Source organism: Cryphonectria parasitica, assembly GCF_011745365.1.
Source record: "Cryphonectria parasitica EP155 unplaced genomic scaffold M406scaffold_9, whole genome shotgun sequence".
NCBI classification, from domain to species: domain Eukaryota; kingdom Fungi; phylum Ascomycota; class Sordariomycetes; order Diaporthales; family Cryphonectriaceae; genus Cryphonectria; species Cryphonectria parasitica.
Window position 1 is genome coordinate 2,564,510 of NW_024468917.1, and position 27,817 is coordinate 2,592,326.

Consider the following 27,817-nt stretch of genomic DNA (forward strand, 5'->3'; position numbering starts at 1 on the left):
CCACCATCCCTCTAAAAATTTCTGTGTCGTGAGAGATGATATGTAGATGGGAGAAGGCAAAAAATAAAATAAAAAAAATAAAAAAAATAAATAAAAAAAGGGGGGGGGGTGTTAAGGGGTTGAGTTCTTCTTTGGGTGGGAGGAGAGGGGTTTACACTTTCTACCTGCGTACTTATCGAGCCAGGTTTGTCTGCTATTGCTTCGGTCCAGATCCAACAAGTTTGGGGGGGACAAAAGAGACGAACATACCTTGCTCGAGACAACATCGTGCATACGTCCAAACTCAATCGTGTGACCTCGGATCCGAAGCAAGCGTTGGATTCGGACGAGATGGATGGATGGGGTGAGGTTAACCGCAGGTGTCATGGGTGCTCTCTCGAAACATACTACTGCCGTCAGTGCACCTCGTACAGGACCAAGACGGAGCTGTCGTGGCTTATTCTGTTGTAGTGGTCGGTATAGAATGTCACGTCAAGTATGTGCGATCATGTCCGTTTCCTGCAACTTACTTGAAAGTCCTTACTTACTGCAGAAATAGGGAGCGAGAGTGTGTGTGGTGTCGTCGTCGTCGGCCGAGTGCGCCGAGACGGACATGGTCTTGTTTCTTCTGTGAGTGAAACTGACGTTCTCCTTCGGACTACCTTGCCGAGCACCCGCTCTTTTGAACGAGAGGGTGCAGATCATGGGGTCATAAGATGAGAGTGTGAGAGTGGGTGGTGGTGAGGGTCTCTTTTCACCCCTGAGATGTTTCAGGGTTTTGGGAGAGAAGGGTGGGCTGATTGATTGATTGCTGTTTGGGATAGATGCAATGTGCAGTCACTGCCTATCAGTATGTTCGGTCAAGTAAGATGGTGGTGCCACGATGACTTCTATTCCCGTGTCGTGCATTGTTGGTAAGGGGGTTGTGGAAGGTTCAAAAGGTTGGTGTAAGGGGAAAGGAGAGTGAAATCCCATGTTGACAAGTCAACGGGAGGCAAAGAAAGGGGTGCTGGTGACGGAGAAGGTGCTCACATGACCGCGCGAATCATGGCGCGCCGCTAAGAAACGCGCCCGTCCGCGACAAGGCCAAGATCGTGACGCCACAAGTCAGCAGTGGTGACAAAGGGAAAAAATAGATGGCCCATCCTAGCGCGCGTGTGGCTCTCCTTACCTCCACAACTTGACATCCCTCTTTTTCTTCGTCTTCCTTTTCTTGACACGTAGGCATGACAACCACACGAGAAAGAAAGCAGCCATGACATGACTACAGCAGGCAGCCAACCACACCACTCCTCCATTCTCTCAATTACTTTACGATGCCTCCACCCTCAAGGGCCCCCCTCCCCAAGGCCGCCCAGCCCAAACATGGCCGCAACTTCGACCCCTGGAACGCAGTCTCGCTCGGCCACCAGCGCGCCGAGACAAAAGGCCCCCAGGGCTGGCGCGAGAACCGTACTTGGAAGCTGCACAGCCAGCTGGCCGCGGGCAACACGGGCGGCACGCGGCTCTCGGATGCCGTCGGCCATGGCTCCGAGGACTTTGATGAGGAGAGGAACATGCTTGTCCCCAAGGAGGTGAAGACGCGGGCGGCGAAGAGTGTCATGGATATGCTACAGAGGCCGGGGACTATGAAGCCGAGGAATGACAGGAGCATGTCACCTGGTGGGAAGAGACATGAGGAAGAGCAGCAGTTGATGACCACACGGAAGAAGGAGGAGGACGACGACGACGACGACGACGACGACGACGACGACGCCGATGACGCCAATGGTGTTGGTGGTGATGATGGCAGTCGTGACCATGAGTCAGCCACGGCCCAAGACCGAGACAACACCACCACCAGCAGCAGCAGCAGCAGCAGCAAGATATTTAGTGGGCTGGTCATCTACGTCAACGGTTCCACACACCCGCTCATCAGCGACCACAAGCTGAAGCACATCCTCGTCGAGCACGGCGCCCGCATGTCCATCCACCTCGGGAGGCGGCAGGTCACACACGTCATCCTGGGGAGGCCATCGGGACCGAACAGCGTCGGTGTTGGCGCTGGAGGAGGACTCGCGGGCGGGAAACTCGAGAAGGAGGTCCGTCGGGTGGGTGGCCGTGGTATTAAGTTCGTCGGCGTCGAGTGGTTAGTTTTGGTTCCCTCCTCCTCCTCCACAAGAAACTCCTCTCTCCATGTTGCATTGCTATCTTGGTGGTGCTCTGAACGACCGTCTCTGGGATGTTTTTACGCAGATCGCTGACTGAATGGATTTATACCACAGGGTTCTCGAGAGTCTCAAGGCGGGCCGTCGCCTGCCTGAAGCAAGATTCGCTACTCTCAAGGTCGCCTCCAAAGGGCAGGCGAGTGTTCTTGGCGCGTTCGCAAAGAAGCCAGCCTCGTGAAAACATACACAAGACCATAAACCAGCCTTCAGAAGCGCCTCCCCTCTCCCCTTCCCGATTCCTCTCCCTCCTCTCTTCCGGTCCATCGTCACCCGCAAGTCGTTGGCTGCCTGAGGTGTTCTGTTACTTGTCACTGAGCATGCATTGTTTGCTGCAGAGTATGGGCTTCCTCTTCAGTGCATTTACTGCCTCGCGTGGCCTTGTGCGTCACGACCTGTCATCTACTAAGCTTGTGTACAGGTCTTGGGCTTTGTTTGGGAGGAGAGCACAGCATGAACACGCGTGTCGGGAAAGGGGTAGATGCATAGCTTCTGCATAGAAGAACGCGGTGTTGAATATCTCAGAAGAAGGAGAAGAAGACTAGAACTTTTTTTTCTTTTCTTTCTTTTCAGATGGCGTCTCGGAAGATACGGGAGCACACGGAAGGTTTCTTTGGGCATGGGGAATTTTAAACAGCTCCTAGAGTAGGTACTGCAAAGTCCGGCATTTTGATTTGACTGATAGACACAGTGCTGGTCGTGGGGGGTCTTAGCTTCTTTGCAAAGGACATGGACACCAGAACACCACCACTACGAAGCAACTCTTGTCATTCTGAACCCTGGGCTTATACGCCAAGAAGATGGCTTACTACCATCATGACTTGTGCTGTCGGCATGCATTATCCATGTCTGTGATAACAGTATTCATTCACCATTACCGCCCCCTCCCCCCTTCAATGTCCAATTTATAACCATCACACGCAATGCAAACCATCATCCAATAGCCTAGGCCATACAGATAGATTAACGGGTCCCACCCAACTCAACTTGCCCAACCCATTGTCGGACATGCCTTGTGTAAGAGACCCCCTCCCCCCCCCCCTTCAGCTGCAGAGAAATACTGTGTACGGTGCCGTACAGCTTGTGTGCCAGCCCTTTCGTCTTCCCCCATCCCCCCTTGTCGTGTCCGCCCTTTGCAACCATGGAAGATCCTCCTTGCATACGCACGCAACCCAAGGCGAGACCTTGTCGATCTGTACACGGAGAAGATCCTGTGGCTTTTTTTATGTACTACTCACCCCAGCCATCTTGGGGGAGAAAATTCTGTCCAGGTTGCTCTTCTCCTCCTTGATGCTCGAGCGCCGCCTACCTCGTAGACATCCCCGTAGCGCCCGCTCATCGATGCTCGGTAACCCTTCTCCTCTCGTTGAGTGCGTAACGGCTACTTAAGCCTGGGGCCGGGAGGGAGGGCTGCACATGTTGACTTCACTGTCCTCTGTTCCACCGAGTGGGCACGAGGAGGAAGAGAGAGAGAGAGAGAGAGAGAGAGAGAGAGAGAGAGAGAGAGAGAGAGATAAGACGGACAGACGGAGAAGAGATGGGGCGCAACGGTGCCGCAAAACGTATCTCCTCTGTTTCGAGTACAGACCTCTCTTCTCTACGAATTCATTCCCCCCAGAAAATCCTTCCTGCCGCCCAATCCAACCTCGGATCCCTGCTCACCCTCCCCCCCCCCCTTTTCTCCTGGCGGCGCGTTCCATCCTACGTCTTTCCGTCGCACATAAACTCCAGCTAGGACCCGACGGTGTACAACGTGGCGAAAGAAAGAGGCTTGCGCGGGGGAGAGGCGGGCGGCCGTCCGTTCCGTCCAAAGGTCACTTGTCTTCTGTACCACTTGCGCCCCCCATGGAGACCTCTAGCCTTTTAAGATATTGGTGGTGGTGCTGGACTCTTGGGGCAGCTGGCCTCGTACTGTGTGTTTCGATCGAGTATATACGAGTTACTTACTTTATCCTGGGGATTGTTTGCGTGAACAGAAGAGTAACTGTTGCCGCAGTTTCCTGTGATCCTCACTGCGGGGGGGGGCTCAGTCAGTATGCACCACACAGGCTGGGCCAAAGGCGCTGCATCATTTGTGTGTGTGTGTACCCACAGCCTGCAATGGGGTGGGTTAGCCTGGTGGCGGCTTGTGTCACGGAACTATTGATGGGCTGTTCTGGGCCAGACTGGGCCCAACGCACCCTCCCTCCCTTCATCTCACCAGCCCTTTTGTCCGCCTGATTGCATCCGGCCGGTGGTGTTAGTGATGGCCAAGAACACAGGACATAGGGTTGCAGTCGTCTTTTCAGCCCTGTCCGTCCCCACGATATTATGTTTGCTTACGCAAGTGACACTGCTGCTACCCTATCCCATGGGCTTCGATGATCATGACTACTGTCCTGCGCGGCAAGCCACAAGTGGTTCCTCGTATGTATGTGTCGTGGCAAGCGCTTGCTTCGTGGGGGCTTTGTAGCCTGCGAGACTGTGCAAGGTTCAAAGTGTACTCTGGATAAGATGAAGTGGCGCGAATCTCAGGAGCGTTTTTCGCTAGGATGCGAGCGAATTCCTCACGATTTAGACCTGAGCATATTCTTCAACTTAAACCGATGTTTGTTCGCAAGGCTTATCCATAGTGCACGATGTCGACGTCGAGGCGAACAACAGCTTACTTGGCTGGAATTCTATCAACTCTCATTTGCTTCGAATAAGCAGAATATTTCTCGCTGTGCTGTAATTCAATCGCGGTGTTCGACTGTAAAATGACACAAGTCTGGAAGCACAAAGTGCTGACCATAATCATGAATTCGGTCTCTCACGAGGGTACCATATCTGGAAAGCCTGAGCAACCCTCAAATCATAGCTGAAAGCTGCCATACCTGCGTCCCATTGTAATCATGTCCCAGAGGGGTTTTAGTGATCTTTCAACCACTTTAACATCTGCTCAAACGCGGTCCTCTGCGCTTCCTTGATGGTGCCGTCCTCATAGTCACCAACAACTGCGAAGCCTAGATGTAAAAGTTAAGTGATGTTCACATTCGGATGTTGCATAGGGGTAGCAATTGGGGTGTAGCTCACCATGGGGCACTCCCGGGTAGACCTGGACCTCGTGCTCAACGCTCGTCTTCGCTAAATAGTTCTCGCCGTACGTCCGTACATCGTCTGGGAACATAGGATCATTCTCCACGCAGACCAGGCTCACTGGGACCTTGAGCCCATCGAAGTCCTCCCTTGCCACGAGAGTCGCGTGGGCCAACGCGCCCGCCTTGATGAAGGGGCCGTTATTCGCAGAAGCACCCGCCTCCTCATCTGCAGGCTGGGGCGCTCCACCCAGGAATCCACCGCTGACGACCGGCTTCCGCTCCGCAGCCAAGAGTAGGATGTATCTTGCACCAAAGCAGTACCCCACAGCATAAATCCCACCCCCGTTTGAGACGGCATCCGCGAACTCATCCTTGGCCCCATCGATGACCTTGTGCAGGATGGGGAGCACCTTCTCCTCGGTGTGCCTTGCCAGCCACATATCGATCAGAAAGCTCTTGGCAGTCTCGGCCGCCTTGATTTTGAAAGTGTCGAGGAAAGAGCTGGTGCCCTCGGCTGCCTGTTCTGCATCGACCGTTGTGGAGTTGGGCGCTACATCACCCTGGAAAAGGTCAGGCATCACCACTAAGTAGCCCTCGCTGGCGAACCTGTCGGCCTGTATTTGATTGTTGGCGGATTTCAGGCCCGTCCCGCCAGTCAGAAGCAGCAGCAGTCGTGCCGGTACGTGGGGGTATTCGCTGGGTTTGGAGACGTAGACCTTGAACGAGAAGAAGACTTGTCAATGGGTATGTTGATCCTGGAAAGTGGGTTCCTAGGGACAGTGACTCACGTCGATGTCGTTGAGCTTCCTAATCTCTCCAGTTGGGCCCTCGCCGCTCGCTGCGAGAACAAGTCTACAGTCAGCATGTAGATTGCGCACTGATGCTGCAGTTTCCCGAGAAAGACGACTCTGAGGAGAAAGGGGACGAACGAGTTGGTCTATCAGTCACACAGTGCTCTCCCATCTTGGGCTGTGCTGGACCCTCCTCAGCAGCGCTTGAATCGGTAGGCTGTTGGACGTCCTCCTGAGCATCGCTCTCAGGCGCCTTGGTCGCAACATCAGCGTCGGCCATGGTCGGCTTCGAGAGAGTACGAAGAAAGGCTAATCTGGGTGTGAGTGAATGGATTAACGAGCCCTGGATACTGGCCGATGCACGATGAAGAAGACGGCAGCTTGAGATGGGGACAGACAGACGAAGGAAACATGAGACAGTGGCTCGATGCTGGTTTGAGTACCTCCTGGCTACGCGGCACTCTAATTGCGGTGCACCCCTCCCCGCGTGTCACTGGCAGGCGAGAGGTACGTCACTGCCCCTCCCTCACAGGCCGGCTTAGTGCCCATCGGTGCTGTATAGTGCCTTGTACCCTACCCCCTGTCGTGCTATCCTCGCCCCACGCGGCCACTAAATCGAACAATTAAGCCGACGCGTTTGGGCATCTCCAAAGACGCGTCTCATCTCGGGTGCTGGGCCAATAAGCCTTTTTAAACAACCTCGCCCCTCCCGCATCGTGCTCCCCACCAAACATTCATTCTGCTGCCTTGTCGTACACAACCACCTGATCATCAACAAATCCAAGGCTCAAGTCGACAAAGATGGCTAACGCTGCAAGTCATATCACCAGAGGCGCCCTGAAGTAAGTTTTAACCTCCATGCTGGGCCATCTTTTCCCGATTGTGTCTTATGCTCACGCTGAATGATATGCTGCAGATCCATCTTCAGCGACGCAGAGAAGGCGGGCAGAGAGCTTCCGGTCATCGTTCTGCAGTGTCTACAGCTCAAGCCTATGATACAGCAACAGGGTGGTGGTGGTGAACGTTATCGTCTAATTCTCAGCGATACCATCAACTTCTGCCAGTGCATGCTTGCTACCCAGACGAATCATGTCGTTCACGATGGCAAACTTGTCAAGGGCTCCATCGTGCGCGTCAAGTCCTACAACCCCACCAGGGTCAAGGACAAGGAGTGAGTATACAACCTTAAACCCCCCTGCCAGGCCGAAGACCTGCAACTGACTGAGCTTCGCGCAAACAGTGTTCTGATCATCCTCGACCTTGAGGTCATCGAGTCCCTCGGCACGCCCGACAAGCTGGGCGACCCCGTCTCCTTCGGGTCCAAGGCCGGAGAACCGGCCGACAACACGATCGCTGGCACTGGCTTCTACGGGACAAAACAGGAAGATACTAAACCCGCCCCGGCGCCCAGGAGGGAGATGCAGGCGACGAGAGGGGGCGGATCTCACAATAGTAACAACGTCATCTACCCCATCGAGGCCCTGTCACCGTATGCACACAAGTGGACGATCAAGGCTCGTGTGAGCGCAAAGTCAGACATCAAGACATGGCACAAGAACACGGGCGAAGGCAAGCTCTTCAGTGTGAACCTGCTAGATGAGAGTGGCGAGATCAAGGCCACTGCTTTCAACGACCAGGTGGATCAGTTCCACGACCTCCTGCAGGAGGGCCAGGTCTACTACATCTCCAACCCTTGCTCGATTCGGCTCGCCAAGAAGCAGTTTTCGAATCTTCCCAACGACTATGAGCTTACCTTTGAGCGCGACACCGTCATCGAGAAGGCTGAGGACCAGTCCAACGTCCCACAGGTCCGCTTCAACTTCTGTGGCATCCAGGCTTTGAACGACGTGGAGAAGGATACCACGGTCGACGTGATCGGTGTGTTGAAGGAGGCGCAGGAAGTCAGCCAGATTACGTCCAAGACTACTCAAAAGCCATACGACAAGCGGGAACTCACTATCGTCGATGACAGCGGCTACTCTGTGAGGGTGACGATCTGGGGCAAGACAGCCACTAACTTTGACGCCAGAACCGAGTCCGTCATCGCTTTCAAGGGTGTGCGCGTGTCCGACTTTGGTGGTCGGTCTCTGTCGCTTCTTTCCTCGGGGACCATGGCTGTCGACCCGGATATTCCAGAGTGCCACAAGCTGAAGGGATGGTATGATGCTTCCGGCCGGAACGACAACTTCGCCACGCACAACATGTCCTCTATGGGCAACGCGGCCGGGCGCAAGGACGAGGATAAGAACATCTTCCAAGTGAAGGACCAGAACCTGGGCATGGAGGACACTGCCTACTTCACACTCAAGGCTACTGTCGTGTATATCAAGCAGGAGAACTTTGCCTACGCTGCGTGCCTCACGCAGGGCTGCAACAAGAAGGTAGACAACTCGAGCGGCGAAGGCTGGCGGTGCGAGAAGTGCAACGTCACCCATGATCGACCCGAGTACCGCTATATCATGTCGGTGAATGTGAACGACCACACTGGTCAGTTGTGGTTGAGCTGCTTCGATGACGTGGGCAGGGTCATCATGGGCAGGTCTGCAGACGAACTGATGGCGCTCAGAGATGAGGACGAGACGCAGTTCGCGGCCGAGTTTGAGGCAGCCAACTGCAAAAAGTTGAGCTTTAGATGTAGGGCTAAGATGGATACCTTCCAGGACACCCCTCGGTAAGTCTTTCCAGGAGACAAGAGAGAGTCTTGTTCGATTAAGCAATGAAATCACTTACTAACATGTTTCTGGGCAGCGTCCGATACCAGGTCATGAGTGCAGGGCCGCTCGACTATGTTGCCGAGGCCAAGAAGCTGACCGAGATGATCAAGCAGTATGAAATGATCTGAGGGCGGGAAGGGGTATTCGCATCAACCGGCTCGTAACGAAGTACGAGACACGGCTTGCTTGTTTTGATTTTTACATTGTTATGAAGGGTCACTGAGATGCTGTTAGTCTGTTACTGATATTCATCTGCGAGAAGGGAAAAAGGAGAGGCAAATTTGTAATTGGTTTGGTACTGCACATCATGTTGAGAGCTGAGATGTCCACGGTAGTAAAAGTGAGAACGAATGAACCCATGTTCCGTTTTTTGCCCACATTTGACGTCTCATGTCTTGGCCCCATGTGAAGACTACCGATTCCCTCGCGGTTGACAGTGAGGTCCCAGATGTGCTACAAAAAGACATCTCCCCCTCCCCCGCAAAGATTATCGTGAAACCATGTTGTACGTGAATTTGTAATTCAATTTCCTATGGTTCCAGTTATCCCATTCTACCACAGCTGGGAAGGCCACATCTAATCTTTCCTCGCTTGTAGCCTCCACCTGAGCTTCTTAGAAAGCATGTGTATGCTTTCGGCCGGTCAGGCTCCCTACAGCCAATAGTCAATGCAGGAGGAGCACACCCTTTGGGAATGCTTCGCTCCTGGTTTAGTCCCCCTCTGAACGCCGAGCTGAGTTTGCATCATTACAATAAAGCAATCCAACCACCTCTGCCCTCACCCCCCCCCCCCCCCCCAAGAAAACCCCCCCTACGTCGCTGAGGGAGCCCACACATTTTCCTTCCCTCGATTCGGTTTTTACCGCAAGCTGGGGTGATGTTTTTGCGAGAGAGAAAGACGTTGCCGAAACCTGAATGCGCGACAGGTAGTGTTCAAGTTGAATGTTGATACGTGCCACTTTCGGTCTCCGAGGCTTCACGTCTTCTATGGGGAGGCAGGCAGACCAGGTTTCGGCCTACGAGTCGTCAGACCGGTGTTCGTCACTCATTTCCATCTCTGATGAGAATCTGCGTTTCACTCCCTTGAGCTCTGGGAGAGCGGCCGCCACTGGCCCGGTACTCTATACGCTACCAGATACCACGCCCGACATCAAATCCTCATCTTCGACCTGAGCCTCGAAACCCGCGGTCGGGCCCTGGTTAGCGCCCTCCTTCTCCCTTTTCTGCTCGCGGATCAAATGTTTGATCCAGTTGGGATCGGTACTCAACCGGGCATTCGTAGTCGTGTAAATGTCCTTCAGCTCCTTCATCCTCTGCACAGCAGACGCCAGCTCGCGCTGATACTCGGCCTCAGAGAGATCCTCCGACACCGGCAGGAATCTCAGGTAGGGCGGCTTGCCGTCGGGCTTCTCGATGACACCCTTCAGCATGCCACACTGGATCATGCTTTGTATCAGGGCCTCGACGTCCTCAACATCTGGTAAGGCCTCGCCGGTCTCTGCGCTGCAAGTCTCCTCATGTATGTCTGAGAGGGAGATCTTGGAGTAAACATCGCGTAGGTCCATGATTTGCCATTTCTGGTGGGCCGCCAGGACCTCCTGCATGAGACCAGTATTCCGATCCCTTCGCCAGATCTGTGCATGTTTCTCAATTTCCTCCTTGAGTTCCACAGCAGTCATTTCTTCAAAGCAAGACACGACTGCCAGGTATGGCTGGCTTAGAGTCTCGTACGCCTTCTGCGCATTGGCGCCGGCGTGAGTGGGTGTCTCGGGCACAGCGCCATTTGCGAGGAGGCTAGTCAGTAGCCATTTATCATAAGCATCCGTCATGATCTTGCTGACACCGCCATCACGTGTAGGGTGCGTGATGACCCGCTCGAAGGCTTCACGTGCGCTCGCCCAGTAGCCTCTTGAACAGTACAGCAGGCCGGAAACAAATTCGTACTCCAGAACGCGCTCGACGTCTAGCTTCAGGGTGAGGCCGGTCTCCTCGGTGATGTACTCTGTTGGTGGAAGCGTCATGTCGCAGAGAGGTCTGTTGGGCCTGGAGGTATTCTGGTCCCTGGCCATACCAGGGAAGTAAACAACCGGTCGATCGGTGACATAGAAGGCAGACTCGGGGTTATCGGTGTCGAAGGCGAGATTGACAAGGGTGAGGTGGTGGGAGGTGAGCATCGAGTTGGCGGGGTCGAGCTTTAAGATGGCTCGGGCGAGCAAGGAGACCTTGAGGTCGTGCTACGAAGAGATGATACAGTGTTAGAAGGAGCGCCGTATGACAGGGAACAGAGAATAGTGGGAGACAGTTGCGTACCGGAAGGGGGAAGCTCTCCGAGCTCACGCGTGTTAGCCATTCTGAGAACATGCTACCTATGTAGCGTATCTGTCTAGGGTCGAAGGCCAGGAAGAAGTCGATCAGAGCCTGGGCTCTCTGCTCGACTGGGAAGCCGTCATAGTCGCTGAGGGAATCAAGGATCGCAAGGTAGGAGATGGAATGCGCGGCGGGATTCAGGAGCTGCCGATGTGGATTCCGAGGGGTTAGCTTTGAGAACGTGAGGGGGTCTGTCGGGGAGTTGCGCACTTTGAGGAGTCGGATGGCCTCGTCTCCTTGGACCGCGGCTTTCCTGGAAGAGAGCAGCTCGTCGACTTTCTTGATATGAAGGCTGATAGCCTGATCGTAGAACTCTTCGTCCGGGGAGGAGGTTTCGGGAGGAAATCCCAAGAGGATAGAGGCCGCGTCCCCCATGGTGGAGCTTCGGTAGGTCGAGATATTTGTGTGGGTGTGGGTTCTCAGAGTTTGGAATCGAGTGTTGAGGTTTTGAGGTCGCAGCGCCGTGGGGGTGCCTTTTATGAATCTGTGAGGAGGAAAGATCGGGGAGGAAAAGGAATGATGTCGCTCTCAGAGAAGCATACTTCAGTGGCGGGCAAGGAATGGACTCTGATCCCGACAGTCCAGAAAGAGGAGAGAGGAAGCTGCAATCGTGCAGCTGTGGAGGACGAGGAGTGGGTTGGTTTGTAGAGGTGACGTTGGTGGAGAGTGTGTTGGTGTTGTTGCTGGTACTATGATAGCTTACCCCGGACGGTTGGAAGGCGGGCACCTTAGCCCCATTTCACCCCACCAGGCAGATGGCCGGCAGGGGTCGACCCACCCCTCACTAGCAGTGGAAGTATTCGATAACTCATGAAGGAAAAGTAAGCACGTTCTATGGAATATCTCACCACCATTACCATAAATTGTTATGGATACTGAACGCAGCTGACTCTCGAGTGTTTCTCTGGCAGAAATCTAAAGTAAATTCTATTGAAGATGAATACAAATGTCATGACTTGATCTAAGGTGACCTGTCTACAGTTAGCTGTAATTATACGTAAGCAAGCATCGTGGAAGAAAGCTCGAGGATGAATGAACCCTACTGTTTTCTTCTCCTTTTTCTTCTTCCTCTTCTTGCTATATTCTGTACATACACCTTTCCTAGGGTTCAGGAAAGGGGTCTCACTCATTCACTCCTTCTTTATGCGTCGGATAAAGAGAAAGAAGAAAAGTAACAATTGTGCTTGACAGTCCAGGATCTCTAAATTTCCTCCAGTGCTGCAGATGAGGCTCATCCGAAGAACAGCCGCAAGACGCTAACTTTTCTTGGCCGGCGCTGAACTACATCGGGTGGATTTTGTCGAGTCCAAGCTCATATTTCATATGTAACATAAATTTGCACTTACAGTTTTGCCTTACTTGGGTGCAATTCTGTCCGCAGGAGGCAAAGGCTTTAGATGACCAGAGTTGACAAGTCATTGTAGCAACGCACGGTACTTCTGAAGTTACAGAACATTTTGAGCTTGTAAGCAATGGCCAATCAGAATGGAAGGGAGAAAATTGAAAAAAAAAAAAAAAAAAAAAAAAAAAAAAAAAAAGGAAGACGGAGAAGAGGGAAAACAGACGTTACTAGTTATTTTTATATGAACGGCAGCTGATACTTTGCATAGGAATTTAGTCACATTATAAATTATCCCCCAACGAGGCCACCGAGATATTGAAACGTCATGCCTCTCCCGACCAAGTATGAGCTGCCAGCAGCAGCGGACTTTCATGTCCACCTCAGAGACGGTGCCATGTCCGCAGCTGTTGTACCTACGATCCGGCAGGGCGGCGTCAAGTAGGTTCCTTCATCTCCCTCTTCTGCGCCCCCTCTCACGAGGCCAAACACCACAACTAGAGACATTCCTCTCATACAACCTCTCACACACCCATCATTCCAGCGTGGCATACGTGATGCCCAACCTCGTCCCCCCCGTGACCACCGTCGCCCAGGCCCTCGCCTACAAGGACCGCCTGCACGCCCTCGACCCCACCGTCACCTACCTCATGACCCTCTACCTGCACCCGTCCATCACCCCCGAGGTCGTGCGCGAGGCCAAAAAGGCCGGCCTGGAGGGCATCAAGTCCTACCCGCAGGGCCTCACCACCAACTCCGACTCGGGCGTCACAGACTACGAGGCCTTCTACCCGGTCTTCGCCGCCATGGAGGAGGAGGGCCTGGTCCTGAACATCCATGGCGAGTGCGCCAGCGACCATGCCAAGAACATCACCATCCTCAACGCCGAGGCCAGCTTCCTGCCTACCCTGAAGGAGATCCACTCTCGGTTCCCCAGGCTGCGGATCGTGCTCGAGCACTGTACCACGGCGGATGCCGTGCGCGCCGTCGAGGCCTGTGGCGAGACGGTCGTGGGGACAATCACCGCGCATCATTTGTGAGTTCTTTCTGACTGACTGGCTAATTTTCATCCATTCAAGATGATGACGGAGGGGGTTTTTCTCTACTTTTTTCCCCCTTGCATGTAGAGAGCTGGTGTGCCAAATATAAAACAAGAGGACGGTGCCAGTTGTGCTGATGGCGGCCATTTCATGGTCCACAGGTTTTTGATCGTGGACGACTGGGCAGGCGATGTGGTAAGTTACAGCCCTTTGCGTGACATCTACACACGCCCCCCTTGGAGCAAAAAAGCCATCGCCGCATAGCGGATAAGTAAAAGCTGGCTCGTCGTGTAACAATACTAACATCTCTCCCCCCCCCCCCCCCTTCTCTCACTGCTAGTTTCACTACTGCAAACCCGTGGCCAAGGTACGGAAGAACCCCAAAACAGAACCCCCTTCTTCCTTTCTTCCCTATGTGTTCCTGCTCATACTCACATTCACCAGATGCCCAACGACCGCCTCGCCCTCTTAAAAGCCCTAGTCAACAGCAAAGGCAAGTTCTTCCTGGGCACCGACAGCGCCCCACACGACATCACCGCCAAGAAGGGCAAGGGCAACACCGCAGCCGGCGTGTTCACCCAGCCCTACGCCGTCTCCTACGTGCTCACCGCTCTCGAGGAGGCCATCGCGCGCGGCGACATCGAGGAGGGCCAGGTCACGCAGCAGCTGCTGGAGGGCTTCCTGGGCGCGTGGGGGCGGAGATTCTACGGCGTGGAACCGAGCACCGAGAGGATTGTTGTGGAGAAGAAGGATGAGGTGGTTGTGGACAGTATCAAGGGAGAAGGGCTGGAGGTTGTTCCTTTTAGGAAGGGCAAGAACACTTGGAGTGTCAGGTGGCTTTGAAGAAGAAGAAACGAGGCAAACCTCATTATTTGATTTTGGGGATCTATAGCTGTCCTAGCGTGGCGAGCTTTACCACCTCGGATGTTGCCTAAGCTATAGGTAAATACAGGAAACACCAAACAGACCACATTTGTCTTTGGCTATCTTCCTCCATATGCCCCCCCTTGCTAACTTGCTCCACCCTCTGCCCTCTGAAAGCATCACGTCGCAAGTCAATTCCTATGGACAGGCCATATAGTTCCGATCTATATTACAAGCCACATGAATGTATCCCAATGTAATGCAAGGCATACCGCAATTTCATTGAGTCAAAATATGTTTGCACTTGAGCCCCAAATTTTCAAGTGCAAGAAACGAACAAAATCCACCCTTCCAACTTCCCCCTTTCCCAAGGCTCATTTCGTTCCTCTCCCTTTCTCTCATTCACGCCTTCATTTTTCTTTCTTCTCCATTCCCTTCATCTTGTTTTCTCTCTTGGTCAATGAAGAAATCATCGCGAATGTAACCTGGACTTCCAATAAAAGCAAATTTAAGGTAAAAAACGCAACGCAAAGGAACCCCAAGTATAGCTCGTTGCGGCTGGTAGATAGTGCGTGATCTAAGCGGGAGATTCGTGGATGTGGAGAGAGGAAGAGAAAGAGAAAAGAGAGGAGAAAAGAACGGCGATTCGGAAAAACCAATGGTCATTGTCCAAATATCGTACTCATAGAATCTGCATTGGAGAAGGGGTTGCCGAGGGCTTGGCCTCATAAGATGCAAGGAAACCACAGAAGAGAAGCTGCTCCTTCACTCGGCCGAGGAGGCATCATCCCCGTCGTTGTCGTTGTCCTCATCGGTGGTGGTATACTCGGACTTGGATTTGTTGGGCTTCGCGTCGGGATGTTTGTTGAACATGGCGCCGTAGTCCTCGAGGGCCTCATAAGGGTTTAGAGGAACACCGCCTTTGGAGCAGTCGCGGGAATCGGACTCTTCAGATGGGGTGGTGTTCTTAGAAACCTCGCCGCCCTTATTCTGGCGACGCTTGGCAGGGGGAGCAATCGGGCCAAATGTTGGCTGAGAGAAGCGAGCTGTGAGGAACCAGTCAGGATTTTCTTGAAAGGAGGAGGAGGGAACAAGCTATTTTAGAAATGGATATGGGACACTTATTGGTTCCAGACAAAGAACTTACCCACAGGGCGGCCAGGCTGGTCACTTTGATCACTGTGGGTGCCGCGGCCACGACTATGAGAGCCACCCACAGGACCACCGCTAGAGGCGATACTAGATCCAGATCCGGAGCCAGAGACAGGGCCAGAAGTAGCGGTAGCTGTAGAGAGCTCGGTCGTGGGAGCCGCCTCGATGCGACGCCAGGAGGGAGCAGAGATGCCTCCACCACCATAGCGAGAGGAGCCCTGAGCACCATCGTTGAAGCGAGATCCGACAGCGCCGCCGTAACCACCACCGACATTGATAGGGCGCTCCTCGCCTTGTTGAATCTGTTGCTGATCGGCGCAGTGCTTCTTCCACCAGGCTGGGTAGCCGTGGAAAAGGCCCAGACTCTGCTGGGTCTCCTTGTCCTGCGGCATCTCGTGCTTGAACTTGCAACCCTGCTGGGTGAAGGCACAGGTACCGTCGTGGATCCACTTGTCGCAATAGATCTTCTCCCGCCGGGGTCCATTGGGGCCTCGGTTGCCAGGGCCATTGGGGCGGGCGAGAACGACAGCACTGCTGGAGACGGGGGCCACAGCGACGGTGGGAGGAGTGCTGGCGACAATAGAGTCGATTCGAGACTGTCGGCAGTCACAACTTGTCAGTGCAGCTGCTCTCTCTCTTCCAGGTTGAGTCCTTCCTTCCATATTCTGCAACATATCATAGCTGTATCGAAATATAGACGGCAGGAATGGCTCCGCTTGGTGATCTGGGAAGCTGCGAGGTTGACCTACTTGGATGATATCATTCGAGGCATTGTCCATAGGGCTGGCAGGAGGCTGTGAGAAAAGAAAGCATAGTTAGCAGAAGCTCGGTTTCCATGTGTAAAGAGAGAAAGAGAACAAGAAAAAGGACTAAAGTGACAAGAAGTAATACCCTCACGCGCCCCTGAAGCCTAAAACTGGAGAAGAAATCGTGACACAACAATCACAACCGTCTCACCCTGAAGGTAACCTCAAGACCAAGGGGTGGGTAAACACGCAAACAGCAGCAGATGCACTTACAGTGACGACAGAGACAGGCACCAGTTGGCTGTCAGCAGGCTGGCCGTCGGGGCCACGCATGCGCGGGACCGGCAAGACGATCATGCCCTCGTCCGTGGTGACACGGGCGGGCATGTTTCTCAGAGAGAAAGGAAGACTGTCGACGGGAACGAGACGCGTGAACTGGCCGTCACCACGATCGTAGCAATAAGACATGGCCTGGTCCATGTCGCCATCGGAGACGATGATGCCGCGGGGAGGAAACATGTTTATGACGTTCCTAGGGATCGTTTGGTTGTTGCTGAAAGGTGCGAACGGGGCGGTGTCAATGTTGTCGTTAATAGCGCGAAAGGTCGAGGGAGAAACAGAGTGTTGGAAGCGCGAGGAAGTTTGGGATGTGATAGGGACGTAGCTGCCGCTGCTAGCGAGGAGAGTATTGCCGTGGCTGAAGTGAAGCGACGACGAGCCAGATGCTGTAGACGAAGAAACCTGGCTGTCCAAGCTCGCGGTGGAAGCTCGCCAGTTGTTTGCGGGCAAGTTACGCGGAACGGAACAGAAGGAGGAAGAGGAAGAGCACTGATAATTGGGGGAAGAAAGGGCGAGTGGTGTGGAAGACCTTCCAACAGCAGTTCTGCTATTAAGTAGTCCACCATTCGGCATTGTTGTCGTGGTGGTGGTGGCATGGTTGGTGATTAAAGAGGGAGTGTGACTTGCATCATGATCCCCATCGCCCATAGGTCTCATTAACCCGGTGCTGGGCTGGACGGGAATTCGCATATCACGAGGGAATGTGGTACCCCTGGGTCTAGACTGGGCACTCATGGACCGAAAAGGGTAGTTGTACTGATGCTCCATCACGATGTTGGTGAGAAGGGTTCTGGGTGTATGGGCCAGCTTCTTTGGGGGTCCAAGGGGGGTGTGTTGTCACCAGACGGTGGTGTGTTGACAAGGCTGGTGATGTCACCCTTGTGTACACAAACAGAAAGACAGACGCGTTGGGTGGTCATGAGAAGAGGCAGGGAGATGAATGAGGTCGATGTTGCTGTTGTCAGGAAGAGGGTTTAAAGTCATATAGATGTCAACAACAATCTGATCAAGTGCTTCAGAAGGTGGCAGGTTGTCAAAGGAGGTGAGTCCAAACACGGGAGGCAGGTCTCTGAGTACCGACTTTATATGCTGGTGGAAGAAGGCCCTGTGGTCACTACATGGATACAAGAACAGGGGACAAAGGCCAGAATAGAGCACCACCAAGGGCCAATGCAGAAAGATCAGGAATAATTTGTGACAGCGGGGACCCCCAGACACTGGACCGAGAGCTTCTCTCAGGCAGAGGTGGCCCAAGTCCATTTCAATCCGCTGTGTTGATGCGTTGTCAAGCCACTTGCATAGGAGAGCAAACGGCGATATCAAAGGTCTGGCTCCCGGGTGGTATGCAGCAAACGGCTGCCCGCAGGTCCCGTTTGTACCTCCCACGTGATTGCTGCTACACTCAGCTCTTCTGTCAATAAGCCCCAACTTACTTGTTGCAATGCATGGTGGAAAAAGAAATATTGGTTTCATGTGACTCAGAATTTCCTATTTGCCTACTTCTAGGCCCATCAGCAAAACATTGCAATCAAAAAAGGGCCTATCAATAAGAGGCCAGGAGATTTTGTCCCCACGCCCAAGAGACTACTCTTCAATGTTTGCCAGCAACACAGAGCCTGTCAGACCCAGGCAGTAGTAGTAAATGCCCGTCGTATGCTGCTTTACAACCAGATTGTAGAGCAGCAAGTCTCACTGCGTGTTGTCTTGATGCGTCTCTTGATGCAAGCTGCCGCCCTCCTCGTTAGGAGCTGACAGTCGAGGTTGTGGCTGCTGCTGCAGTCGTGGTTGCGGGGCTCGTGGGGAAGGTCTTCCAGATTCTCCGAGTCGTTCATTCTTTCGTAATTTTAGAAGCTGCTGCAGGCGCTCCCGGTTCCGTTGGGTCGCAACGGGGAGTCCTCCTGAGAGCTTTTTGACTTCGTCAAGGGCAAGACGTATCCGCCCCTCTGTGGTCAGGGAGGGGCACCTGATCGTTGCCGGATGATAAAGGAGGCATTTTGTACACTGGCTAGGCTCCATGGGAGGACCAATGTTCGTAGCCTGCGGGGATGGGATCTTGGGCTTCGAGGCTGGCACTTGTTGCTGACTGGGAAGGACTACAGATGGCGGGTCAGCACCTGCTACAATCGAGGCCGTGAGAATATACATACAATTTGACGGGTCGGCTGGGTGGTTGAGCCCTGGATTTCCCATCGAAAACTGCATGTTAGCGCCAGGAGGACGAGGAGGAAGGGGAGGAACATTGGAAAAGGGGTCGCGGGTTAGCGACCATAGCCCATCTTGGGGGAAGACGGGGTGCCCGGGTTGTCCGATGAATCGTCCTTGTCCTCCAACTGGCCCGACGACGCGACCAAGGAAGGTGTTGAACCGCGGCTGGAAGGTGAGTCCATTCGGACCGGATTGGAGCTGCTGGGAACACTGTTCTGTGGCTCCGCGAGCGAGGGCTGCAGACGCAGCGCCTGAGGAGGCAGAAGGTACGAAGACTGCACCATGCTCTGGCTGCCGGTTGTAGGCTGGCTGCCCGCCCCAGGTGGCTGTAGAGGCCGCACCTGAGTAGGCAGAAGGAACGGAGGTCGCACCATGCTCTGGCTGTCGGTTGTAGGACGCTGCAGAGGCCGAGCCTGAGGAGGCTGAAGGTACGGAGATTGCCCCAGCCTCTGACTGCCGGTTGTAGGACGGCTGTCCGGCCCGGGGGTTCGGGGGGCCAACTGGTGACGAGATAGACGCAACGGAGGTGGCATTGTGTTGTGGATGCTGTTTAAGCGCGGCTTGTCCTGCTGTGCCATATAAGCCGGAAATGGGCGTGTCGGCGCCTCGGATTGAGTTGTTGCTTCCTGCGCGCTGTTCGTCCTGGTCTCCGAAGAGGTACTGTCTTGGACGGCCGCGCCTCCGGTTCTCTGTGGGGTCCCCACTGTGCTGCGTGGTGTCCGGGTTGAAGTTTGCTGGGTCTTGGTCTTGGTCTTGTTAATTGCGTTGGCAGTTTTGCGAGAGGCAGGCTTTGATGTTTGAGTTTGAGAAACTGCCTTTGGCGTACCTTTGCTTGCCTGCTTTCTCGGTGAGTTACCTGTGGTATCAGTAGCATCATCTTCATCCGAATCATCGTCCGAGGAATCGCTGCTAATGAAGTCCTCATCGACATCGGAGCCTTCTGGGTTCTCGGCCGCGTTCTCAACTGGGTCCTCAAGATCAGGTATGGCCGTGCCACTGTACTTGACGGCCTAGCAGCAGATCAGTTGGGAATATACACAGCACACACCAAGCTGGGATGGTGAACTTACCTGGCGTCGTCTGCCACCGCGACCGAGTACCTCCTTGTTCAACTTGGCCAGGCGCTTGGCCTCATCCTCTCGCTCCTTGAGTATCTTGTCCCAGACGCTGACGCTCAATTGAGGGGTTTCCTCGGCCTCGATGTTGTCAGCGAGACCACCGGTCTTATTCTCCCAAACCTTTGCGTACGCAAACTGCTTCTCCTCGGAACCGCCTTGGTCATCATCTGAGGTCTTGTTGTCCTCAATCTGCGACCTGTCAAGCAACTTGTCGATGGCTTCAGCGTCATATTTAATAGCCTCCTTATCGTTGCCACTAAACAGGGCCTCGGCGCCGTGCTTCAAGATGGTTTCCAGGTCGTCGACTGGCTGGTCCTCCTCTCGATCCATGGTCTCAATCAGCGCATGATCCAGTGCCATCTTCTTCCGGCCGATCTGCATGATCTTCTCCTCGACGCTGCCCTTCGTCATCAGCTGGAAGCAGAGCACTTTGTTCTTCTGTCCAATCCTGTGGGCTCGCGACAAAGCCTGGAGGTCCTGGTGCGGGTTGAAATCAGGATCGAGGATGATGACGGTGTCTGCAGTCGCCAGATTGATACCCACGCCCCCAGCACGGGTCGACAGGAGGAATGCGAAATCCTCAGAGCCGGGCTCGTTGAAGGCGTCAATCCGCTTCTGCTTCTCAAGACTTGAGATGCTCCCATCGAGACGTTGGTACTTGAGATTCATACCGCTCAGGAAGTCCTCCACAATGTCCAACATACCGAGAAACTGACTGAACAACAGAACGCGGTGGCCTTGTGCCCGGAGCTTCGGTAGCATCTGCTCTAGAAGGACGAGCTTTGAGGAGGCTGAAACAAGATTTCGATGCATTGTCTCGGCATCAACATTCTTGTCCTCGACGGCGCCGCTGTAGAGGAACGGATGGCCCAAGCACTTTCTCAGCTGGATCAGGATATTGTTGAGGCTGCCGCGCTCTGAGGACTTCAGTTTGCTGTTGGCAAAGATGGCTCGGATGAGTTCAGGCTTCTTCGCCATGATCGACTTGCAGAGCTTCTCCTGCACAATCGACATAGATACAGGCAAGATAATCTGCGCCATTGGGGGCAGAAACTTGAGAGTCTTTGCCTTGGTCCGTCGCAGGAAGAAAGGCTGAATCATGGCGTGCAGCTCGCGAATCTTTTCTGCAGTGACTTCTTCGTACTGCTCGTCAAGCTTGGCTGCATTCTTGGAAGGATCAATGAACTGCAGCAGGTTGAAGAGCTCCCGCTTGTTGTTTTGCAAGGGAGTGCCGGTAAGGAGGAGGCGCCAGGGTATCTTCATCGCCCGAAGTGCCCCGTACAACAAGTTTTCGTCGTTTTTGAGGCGTTGACCCTCGTCTACAACGAGGCCAACCCACTGTATGCTCTTAAAGAGCAGCCTGGTCTCTGGATCCTGGGCGGAGTCGTAGGACATGATGACCACGTGGGCTTTCATCTCCTTTGAGCCGTTGGGAAAGAGCTCGTACTTGTACGCAAGCCTCTGGGGCTCCTTGCCGCCGTGGTAAGTCACAACTCGGAGGTCGGGAGCCCACTGCTTGATCTCCCGGCGCCAGTTGGGACAGGTGGAGTTGGGTACAACGACCAAGAATGGCCAGCAGCGAGGGCCCTGAAGGGCCAACGCAGAGATCAAACTGATGACCTGGATTGTCTTTCCAAGGCCCATATCGTCTGCCAGGACAACACTGACCTGCTGCCAGAAGTTGTGGAGGAGCCAGTTCGTACCTTGGATCTGATATTTCATCAATGTGCCCGTCAGAGCACGAGGCTGCTCTTGTTTGCCGTTAGTACCGTCCTTAAACTCGACCTCTTTGTGGAAATCTAGCTCGCGGAACTTTCTGAGGCGATCCTTAATATTGGCAGCAGGCTCAGATTTGAAGTGTTTTCCGTTTAGGAACTCCGAGTAGGCCGTGACGAAAGCTATCCAACGGTGTCCCGAGTCGAGCTCGGGAGGCTCGTCCCAGACGGCGTCGGCGTAGTCAAGTCCCTGGAACTTGATAAGTGCTTGGTCGATCAAATACGTCTTTCGTATGTCGTCCTTTTTGGACTCGAATTGAAAGTGTCCCTTAAACCGTACGTTCAAGACCACATCAGCCAGTAGGTATTCCTCTGGGATGGCATCCTTCGCATCGAATTTGGGCAACAAGTTTGCGCCTTCATTGCGCTTCGGGAATGCGTTACGCATCGCGGCGTTTGTGACGCCGTAGACCCAGGGACCGGGCTTCCATTCGCAGTGAGCATAGGACTTTGATTCCCATTTGATGAGGTACTCCTTGTCATCCTCCTGGAGGTCAAGCACAGTCTGACCTGACACATAGGTATCGCGGTTGACTGGCCGCCATGCCACGAGTGTCGAGATCTTGAAGCGCATGTCAAGGCAGTCCTTGCACTTCCAGTCAATTGAGTACTCATCAAGGCGATCAGCCCGAACAGTGCCTTCGACGCGCTTAACGCCGGCTGGTGGCAGATGCTCGAAGTGGTAGGCACAGTGACAGTTGACGCAACGGAAGAGGACATTGTCTGGATTGTTGATTAGACTGTCGTCAACAGGCGTGATGGGGTCCTCGCCACCATTCTCTTCTCGGAGCTTCGCCTCTGCATTGGCGGTCCGTTTTGGAGCGAAGGCCTCGCAAGCTCGGCCCTTGATCTTGCAGACTTGACAGACATCAAGGCTTGGAGAGCGGTTATCTTTCTTCTTTTTCACGCCGACACAATCCCGACACTGCAACACAAAGTGGTTCGAGCCCACCTTGGTCACAAGGTGGTCGCGAGTGCTGCGGAAGCCGAGGCAGACCTTGTGGTAACCCATGGAACAGCCCTGACAGTAGACAAAAATGCCCTTGTTAGGGGCCCTGTCGTTGCCGCCACATGTGCCACAAGTCGTGGAGTGAGAGTCTTTGAAAAGCCCCTCTGGCGTGGGCGGAAAGATCTCCTTAGCTCCTGAAACCCTCGGAGCGGCCGGAAGCTTCTCTTCCTCGGGGGCGTACATGTCCTCATCCCATGCGGGATCGGCCATTGTCTTGGTGGATTTTGTGGCTCTGCCCGAGCGTCGAGGGGCCTCGAACTCGATATCGTCTTTGTCTTGATAAAGCTTAAGCCTGCCGTGGCCGTGTTTGACGGCATGACCACCACGTCTTCGTGGTGTCTTGTGCGGCGTGATGTCTGATTTGACGATAAAGAAGTCGTCATCACCATCTCCAAGCTCATCAGCGTCATTACCGCCGCTGGCCATGATATGACGGCTACGTCGCGATTTGCCAGGATTTCCCCGCAGATTGAAGCGGCCCTTTCGGTGGGTGTCAATGTCGTCGTCGTCGTCGTCGTCGTCAGAATCTTGCTCTTCTTCGTCGTCCTCGTCCTCTTCGTCGGCGCTTGGCAGCGCAGATCGAGTTCTGACCCTGCGGCGCAGGCCTGCAGCCTCTGCATTCCTCTTTCGCTGCAGACGGCGACGTTTGGCGGGATGCAGGAATCCAGAGTCATCCTCATCCTCTTCATCCTCATCAAAGACATCCTCGTCAGGGTCACCAGTGAAGTCATAATCCGGGTCAGGAGCAGTCTTTCGCTTGGGTCGACCGCCAAACCCGAGGGATGTCTCGTCTTCAAGGTCATCCATAGCTTTAGGCTTGCGGTATTCAGCAAGAGCCTGTCGACCGTTGGGATAACTCGACAGCTGGTCGAATGGGACCTGATAAAGTCGACGTCAGCTTGAGACTGCTGAATGGGTCAAAGAAATTGTCGTGTGAGGTGGCAGAAACGACCAGCGCCTGAGGCAAGAACAAGGGTGAAGCCAATTGATTGGGCTCTTTCCTCTTAAAATGGCAGTGGCCAAATAGCACAAAGGAGAGAAGAGCAGAAATGCACATGAAGGTGAGGGCAGGTGAGGAAGTGATGCTTCAAGAAGACAAATCGCTCTTGAAGGGGGAAAGGTGAAGCGTCGCTGATGATTTTACCAGAGGCTGTGGTGGGACAGCGAGGAAATATTCAGAGAGGGAGGGGCACACCATGGTGAACAGCCAGTTCAAGAATTAAGCATAACTGCTTGGCTGCAACAAGGCTGTTTCTGAGGGTGATGCGTCTCAACGCGTCTGAGAAATGCTATTGGAGAAGAAAAGATGATAATCACTACAGCTGGCCTCTGAGAGATGGGATGAGAGAAGCTGAGCTTTGGGGAAAGGTCGTGATGCAAGTTTCAGCTGGGGAGGGAGGGACTAGTCGAGAAAGGCGATGAATGTGGGACAGAGAGAAAGGCGATGAATGTGGGACAGAGAGAAAGATTGCCTGTCAAGAGAAAGAAAGAAAAAGGCCAGACAAGAAAGCAAAGGGCCTTTTGGCGACATCCTATGCTCAAGTCTTGCAGGTGAAAGAGAGGGGGGAGGGGGGGGGGGCAGGGTCAAGCAGGTGCAAGTGAAAAAGATTAGAGGCATGAACGGAGGCTTCGCATGTAAGGCTCGCACGTGCAACATTGCTCCAGCATTCTTCTCCAGCAACCTGTACAGAGACTTCTTCTTGAGGGAATGAATTGCTCGTAGTACTATTGCAGAAGAAGCTTACCTGATCGATGTGACCGTCCTCGAACTCAACGGACAGCCAAGTTTCCCCTGGTACACCGGTGGAGATCTTCTCCAGCACCCGGTATATCTCGTCGCCCGGAGGAATGGGCTGATACTCGCGCGCAACTTGCGATGGCAGAGGGTTGATGACGATGTCAAAGCGGAAGGCGGGAGGTTTTGAGGATTTAGACTCTGGCTTTGGCTGAACCTTGGGCTCTGGTGATAACGGCATCGAATTGGGTCTGTCTCGGGATCCGGATCTCGAACTCTCTGAAAGATTCAATTTGGACCTGGGCTTGCGGTTTGAGCTTGAAGGTCCCCGGCCTGACCTGGCCTTTGCTGATCGAGGTGTTCGGGAGACAACCTTGGCATTTTCGTACGCAATTTCATCCTCATCATCTTCTTGGTCCTTTGAACCGTTCCCTGACGAAAGCTGGGTATTGCCTGAGCCATTTGTCACCCCAAAGCCAGGAGCATGCAGTGAGGCTGCAGCCTTGTCCTTCTCTTCCAGATCAACATGTTGTTCTATCGACTCCATTGGTGCCATCAGGGCCATTGGTGCTGGCGGCGCTGGACCTGGTAGGTGCTCATTGTTGCTGTCATCATCTGATGTATCTGCAGTCATGGGCAGGGCCGACTCGAAGACGAATTCTGTGGGCATCTTGGGAGGCTGAAGCATGGCCAGCAGCTCCTCGTCCGAGTTTTGAGGCTCATCCATCTTGTCTGATCGCAATGCAGCCTATCGTGGAGGCAGGTCTTGAAAATCACAGTGCTTCACCTGCACATGCTTGTAATTAGTATTTTGACTACCCCAGCTGGCCTGTAGACGGTCGGGGAACTGTCACAAACCTCGAATGGACACATGGTTGTAAGGACAGAGCGCAGATCTCCTATTGTCTGTTATAAACCCAATGCCTTGAGTGAAGGTTGTCGTTCAATTGATTACGAGACCAAAGTTAGACGCGACGCGCCTAAGAAGGGCCCCTACCTATTTACCCTACCCACCTCAGCAGCAGGTACTGAGCGGGGTCTTTTCACAGAGGTACTCTTGTACTTGTACACTGTAGCACTGTTGCATCATACATGCGCTAGACATGATCCCTGAATGCCTCCCAGGGACCCCTGCACAAAAAGTTATTTAGCAGCATGTGCTACTGGACAATCTTCTTTCTCACAGCCAAATTTTTCTGCAGTTCTTGCAATTGTCTTCCACAAAAGAGTCTGATCTACGGCTGCCCCTTACCATGCGATGAGACTTATCAACAAATTGCCCTTGCTTGGGCTTGGGTGCAATCCCTCTATCCGACCAACCCTCCTCCTCCTCCTCCTCCCCCCCACCCTCACCCTCGCCAGAAACGCCTCCCGCCTCTCCGGTATCCACGATGGTCTCAGACGATCCGAGCGCGCAAGACCACAAGGCTCCAGCCCCAGGGAGATCCGCCGGGCACCCGAGGACGAGCCATACATGACCCCATCCGAACGCCTGCGGGCACGAGCGCTGGCGCGGCAGAACCCTATCACCTACAAAATCCGGAAGGGCAAAAAAGATATTACAGAGCCCGCCGGGCCGCCGCGCAAGTCAAGAGCAGCCCGCTTGTCTGACCCTCGAGATCCCCTCGGGTCTGGAAGCCTCCTGAAGAAATTTAGAACCGGGACGCTTGTCAAGGAGCTGAGGGAAGAGGGCGGGCTCGGTGGGGATGGCAATCTGCAGCACGATGATTTCTCCAGGCAGTTGCTGGCTAGAGAGGTCGAGCAGCTGATGGATTCTCGCAAGACGCCAGGCAGGAGGGAACGAGTTAGACCCTGGGAGACGGAACGTCAAGAGGCTCGACCCGCGCGGCATAGTCATCCGGAGGACAGGTCCTCGGTATACCTTGGGAATGATGAGTGGGATACGGAGAGACCTCGTGGCAGACAAGACTTTGGCCGAGACAGACGCAGTGTACAGACCTCCCGCGACGAACCCAGCTTTGGTCAGAGGAGGCGTGAGTTTGAGAAGGCTCGCGACGAAAGACGCGACTTTGGCAGACCCAACCGAGGCGAGTCTGATAGGTTCAGGACCCGTGGCGAGGATGACTTCGAAGTGGAACGTCCCAGGGTCCGACGGGACAATGAGTGGTCGCAGCTGCCGGATGAGACTTTTCCTGACGCTCAAGAGAGACGAACAAGAAGAAGAGATGGAGATCAAGAGGACGACTATACGGCCAGCGAGATGCCAGAAAAGAAGAAGAAAAAGTACGAGCCACCCATGTCACTACCTTACACCACGGCAGCATCTCAATTCTTGTACGGCACCTCCACCGTCGAGGCTGCGCTGGAGGCTAGCCGTCGGAAACTCTACAAGCTGTATATCTATCAGGGTGGAAACCGGCGGAACCAAGCAAAGGACGAGTACTTGTCGGAGCTGGCATGGAAGAGAGGCGTCAAGGTTGACTATGTCGGAGAAGACGGGCTCGCACTGATGAACAAGATGAGTGGCACTCGTCCGCATAACGGCTACGTTCTCGAGGCATCGCCTCTGCCCCAGCTGCCGATCAGAGCTCTCGGTGAGGTGTCGGCCGAGGAAAGCTGGCCGGGCTTCCGGGTTTCTGTGGGGCACCAGTCCTTGGAAGAAGTTTCCATCAACGGTACTTCGGAGTTCATCATCACAGAGCCGGGCGCACACAAGCCGCTCGTGCTGTATGTGGACCAGGTCCTGGACCCAGGCAACCTGGGTGCCATCATCAGGACAGCCAGCTTCATGGGGGTCACAGCAGTCGCCGTGTCGAGGAGGGGTTCTGCCCCCGTGACGCCGGTGGTGCTGAAGGCGTCGGCAGGTGCTGCTGAGAACTTGACGATGTTCATGGTCGACTCGCCTGTGGACTTTGTGAACGAGTCCAAGGAGAACGGGTGGAAGATCTATGCCGCTGTGCCGCCCAAGCCAGGGTCAGAGCGCAAGCAGGTGGACACGCGGACCGTGGAGAAGACGGATCCTCTCCTGAAGGACCCTTGCGTCTTGGTGATGGGCAGCGAAGGGGAAGGGCTCTCGCGCCAGCTCCGAAGGGCAGCAGATTTCGAGGTCAGCATAGCGAACATGTCGGGATCCAAGGTTGTGGACAGCTTGAATGTCAGCGTGGCCACCGGCCTGTTGTGCTCGGCCTTTGTCAGGGGAAAGAGTCAAGCGCTTGACAGCGGCGTCGAGGATGCCGGAGCGCTTTTTTAAACAAATAGCATGCATGTCAAGAAATATCTCCCTAGTGAATATACCTAATAAATTCCCTGTCATGTGGCAACTCCCGATTGTTTATTGAACAAGCCTCTCTCTATTCACGTTTGAAACACCTGGTCGGATGAAATTGAAGACGATTTGTGTATGTATACGTAAATATGATAC

General features: G+C 54.0%; 9 protein-coding genes across 9 annotated transcripts; 4 read left to right on the forward strand and 5 right to left on the reverse strand.

Moving 5' to 3' along the window:
- Positions 1–1,196: 1,196 nt before the first annotated feature.
- Positions 1,197–2,364, forward strand: M406DRAFT_296682 (uncharacterized protein; the record flags this gene model as incomplete). Its single annotated transcript, XM_040919265.1, has 3 exons — positions 1,197–1,669; positions 1,823–2,107; positions 2,244–2,364. Exons 1-3 carry the CDS (start codon positions 1,296–1,298, stop codon positions 2,362–2,364), a joined length of 780 nt encoding a protein of 259 aa, XP_040772102.1. The 5' UTR covers positions 1,197–1,295.
- A 2,499-nt stretch (positions 2,365–4,863) lies between these two features.
- M406DRAFT_358487 (alpha/beta-hydrolase) lies at positions 4,864–6,433 on the reverse strand. The gene is made up of 4 exons (XM_040923910.1): positions 6,172–6,433; positions 6,031–6,080; positions 5,238–5,958; positions 4,864–5,167 (listed from the first exon to the last, which is right to left on the reverse strand). The coding sequence occupies exons 1-4, from the start codon at positions 6,311–6,313 to the stop codon at positions 5,073–5,075; spliced, it is 1,008 nt and encodes a 335-aa protein (XP_040772103.1). The 5' UTR covers positions 6,314–6,433; the 3' UTR covers positions 4,864–5,072.
- A 401-nt stretch (positions 6,434–6,834) lies between these two features.
- On the forward strand, positions 6,835–9,123 carry M406DRAFT_283070 (replication factor-a protein; the record flags this gene model as incomplete). The annotated part of the gene is made up of 4 exons (XM_040918502.1): positions 6,835–6,875; positions 6,950–7,204; positions 7,274–8,704; positions 8,782–9,123. The coding sequence occupies 4 exons, from the start codon at positions 6,835–6,837 to the stop codon at positions 8,873–8,875; spliced, it is 1,821 nt and encodes a 606-aa protein (XP_040772104.1). The 3' UTR covers positions 8,876–9,123.
- A 744-nt stretch (positions 9,124–9,867) lies between these two features.
- CSN-3 (regulation of circadian rhythm and developmental growth) lies at positions 9,868–11,488 on the reverse strand (the record flags this gene model as incomplete). Its single annotated transcript, XM_040924869.1, has 3 exons — positions 9,868–10,980; positions 11,057–11,257; positions 11,324–11,488. The coding sequence occupies 3 exons, from the start codon at positions 11,486–11,488 to the stop codon at positions 9,868–9,870; spliced, it is 1,479 nt and encodes a 492-aa protein (XP_040772105.1).
- A 978-nt stretch (positions 11,489–12,466) lies between these two features.
- M406DRAFT_358488 (Dihydroorotase) lies at positions 12,467–14,461 on the forward strand. Its single transcript, XM_040923911.1, has 6 exons — positions 12,467–12,578; positions 12,724–12,893; positions 12,997–13,488; positions 13,654–13,687; positions 13,833–13,859; positions 13,937–14,461. Exons 2-6 carry the CDS (start codon positions 12,781–12,783, stop codon positions 14,333–14,335), a joined length of 1,065 nt encoding a protein of 354 aa, XP_040772106.1. The 5' UTR covers positions 12,467–12,578; positions 12,724–12,780; the 3' UTR covers positions 14,336–14,461.
- A 660-nt stretch (positions 14,462–15,121) lies between these two features.
- On the reverse strand, positions 15,122–16,773 carry M406DRAFT_334735 (uncharacterized protein; the record flags this gene model as incomplete). The annotated part of the gene is made up of 4 exons (XM_040920969.1): positions 15,122–15,402; positions 15,504–16,104; positions 16,258–16,302; positions 16,528–16,773. The coding sequence occupies 4 exons, from the start codon at positions 16,771–16,773 to the stop codon at positions 15,122–15,124; spliced, it is 1,173 nt and encodes a 390-aa protein (XP_040772107.1).
- A 1,285-nt stretch (positions 16,774–18,058) lies between these two features.
- On the reverse strand, positions 18,059–18,877 carry M406DRAFT_358489 (uncharacterized protein). The gene is made up of 2 exons (XM_040923912.1): positions 18,741–18,877; positions 18,059–18,686 (listed from the first exon to the last, which is right to left on the reverse strand). Exons 1-2 carry the CDS (start codon positions 18,793–18,795, stop codon positions 18,283–18,285), a joined length of 459 nt encoding a protein of 152 aa, XP_040772108.1. The 5' UTR covers positions 18,796–18,877; the 3' UTR covers positions 18,059–18,282.
- Positions 18,878–19,865: 988 nt separating this feature from the next.
- Positions 19,866–22,967, reverse strand: M406DRAFT_226047 (uncharacterized protein; the record flags this gene model as incomplete). Its single annotated transcript, XM_040915738.1, has 1 exon — positions 19,866–22,967. A coding segment is annotated over one exon (3,102 nt), but the record flags the coding sequence as incomplete, so codon positions are not given.
- Positions 22,968–25,693: 2,726 nt separating this feature from the next.
- On the forward strand, positions 25,694–27,646 carry M406DRAFT_267954 (uncharacterized protein; the record flags this gene model as incomplete). The annotated part of the gene is made up of 2 exons (XM_040917902.1): positions 25,694–26,507; positions 26,628–27,646. 2 exons carry the CDS (start codon positions 25,694–25,696, stop codon positions 27,644–27,646), a joined length of 1,833 nt encoding a protein of 610 aa, XP_040772110.1.
- Between the last annotated feature and the right edge of the window lie 171 nt (positions 27,647–27,817).

Coding starts and splice junctions, on each gene's coding strand:
- M406DRAFT_358488 (XM_040923911.1), top strand. CDS start 12,781: ATGCCTCTCCCGACCAAGTATGAGCTGCCAGCAGCAGCGGACTTTCAT. Junction 13,688..13,832: donor ACGACTGGGCAGGCGATGTG/GTAAGTTACAGC, acceptor TCTCACTGCTAG/TTTCACTACTGCAAACCCGT. Junction 13,860..13,936: donor ACTGCAAACCCGTGGCCAAG/GTACGGAAGAAC, acceptor CACATTCACCAG/ATGCCCAACGACCGCCTCGC.
- M406DRAFT_358489 (XM_040923912.1), bottom strand. CDS start 18,795: ATGCAGTTTTCGATGGGAAATCCAGGGCTCAACCACCCAGCCGACCCG. Junction 18,687..18,740: donor CCCAGCCGACCCGTCAAATT/GTATGTATATTC, acceptor CGCCATCTGTAG/TCCTTCCCAGTCAGCAACAA.
- M406DRAFT_358487 (XM_040923910.1), bottom strand. CDS start 6,313: ATGGCCGACGCTGATGTTGCGACCAAGGCGCCTGAGAGCGATGCTCAG. Junction 6,081..6,171: donor TGTGACTGATAGACCAACTC/GTTCGTCCCCTT, acceptor TTGTTCTCGCAG/CGAGCGGCGAGGGCCCAACT. Junction 5,168..5,237: donor CTACCCGGGAGTGCCCCATG/GTGAGCTACACC, acceptor TTTTACATCTAG/GCTTCGCAGTTGTTGGTGAC.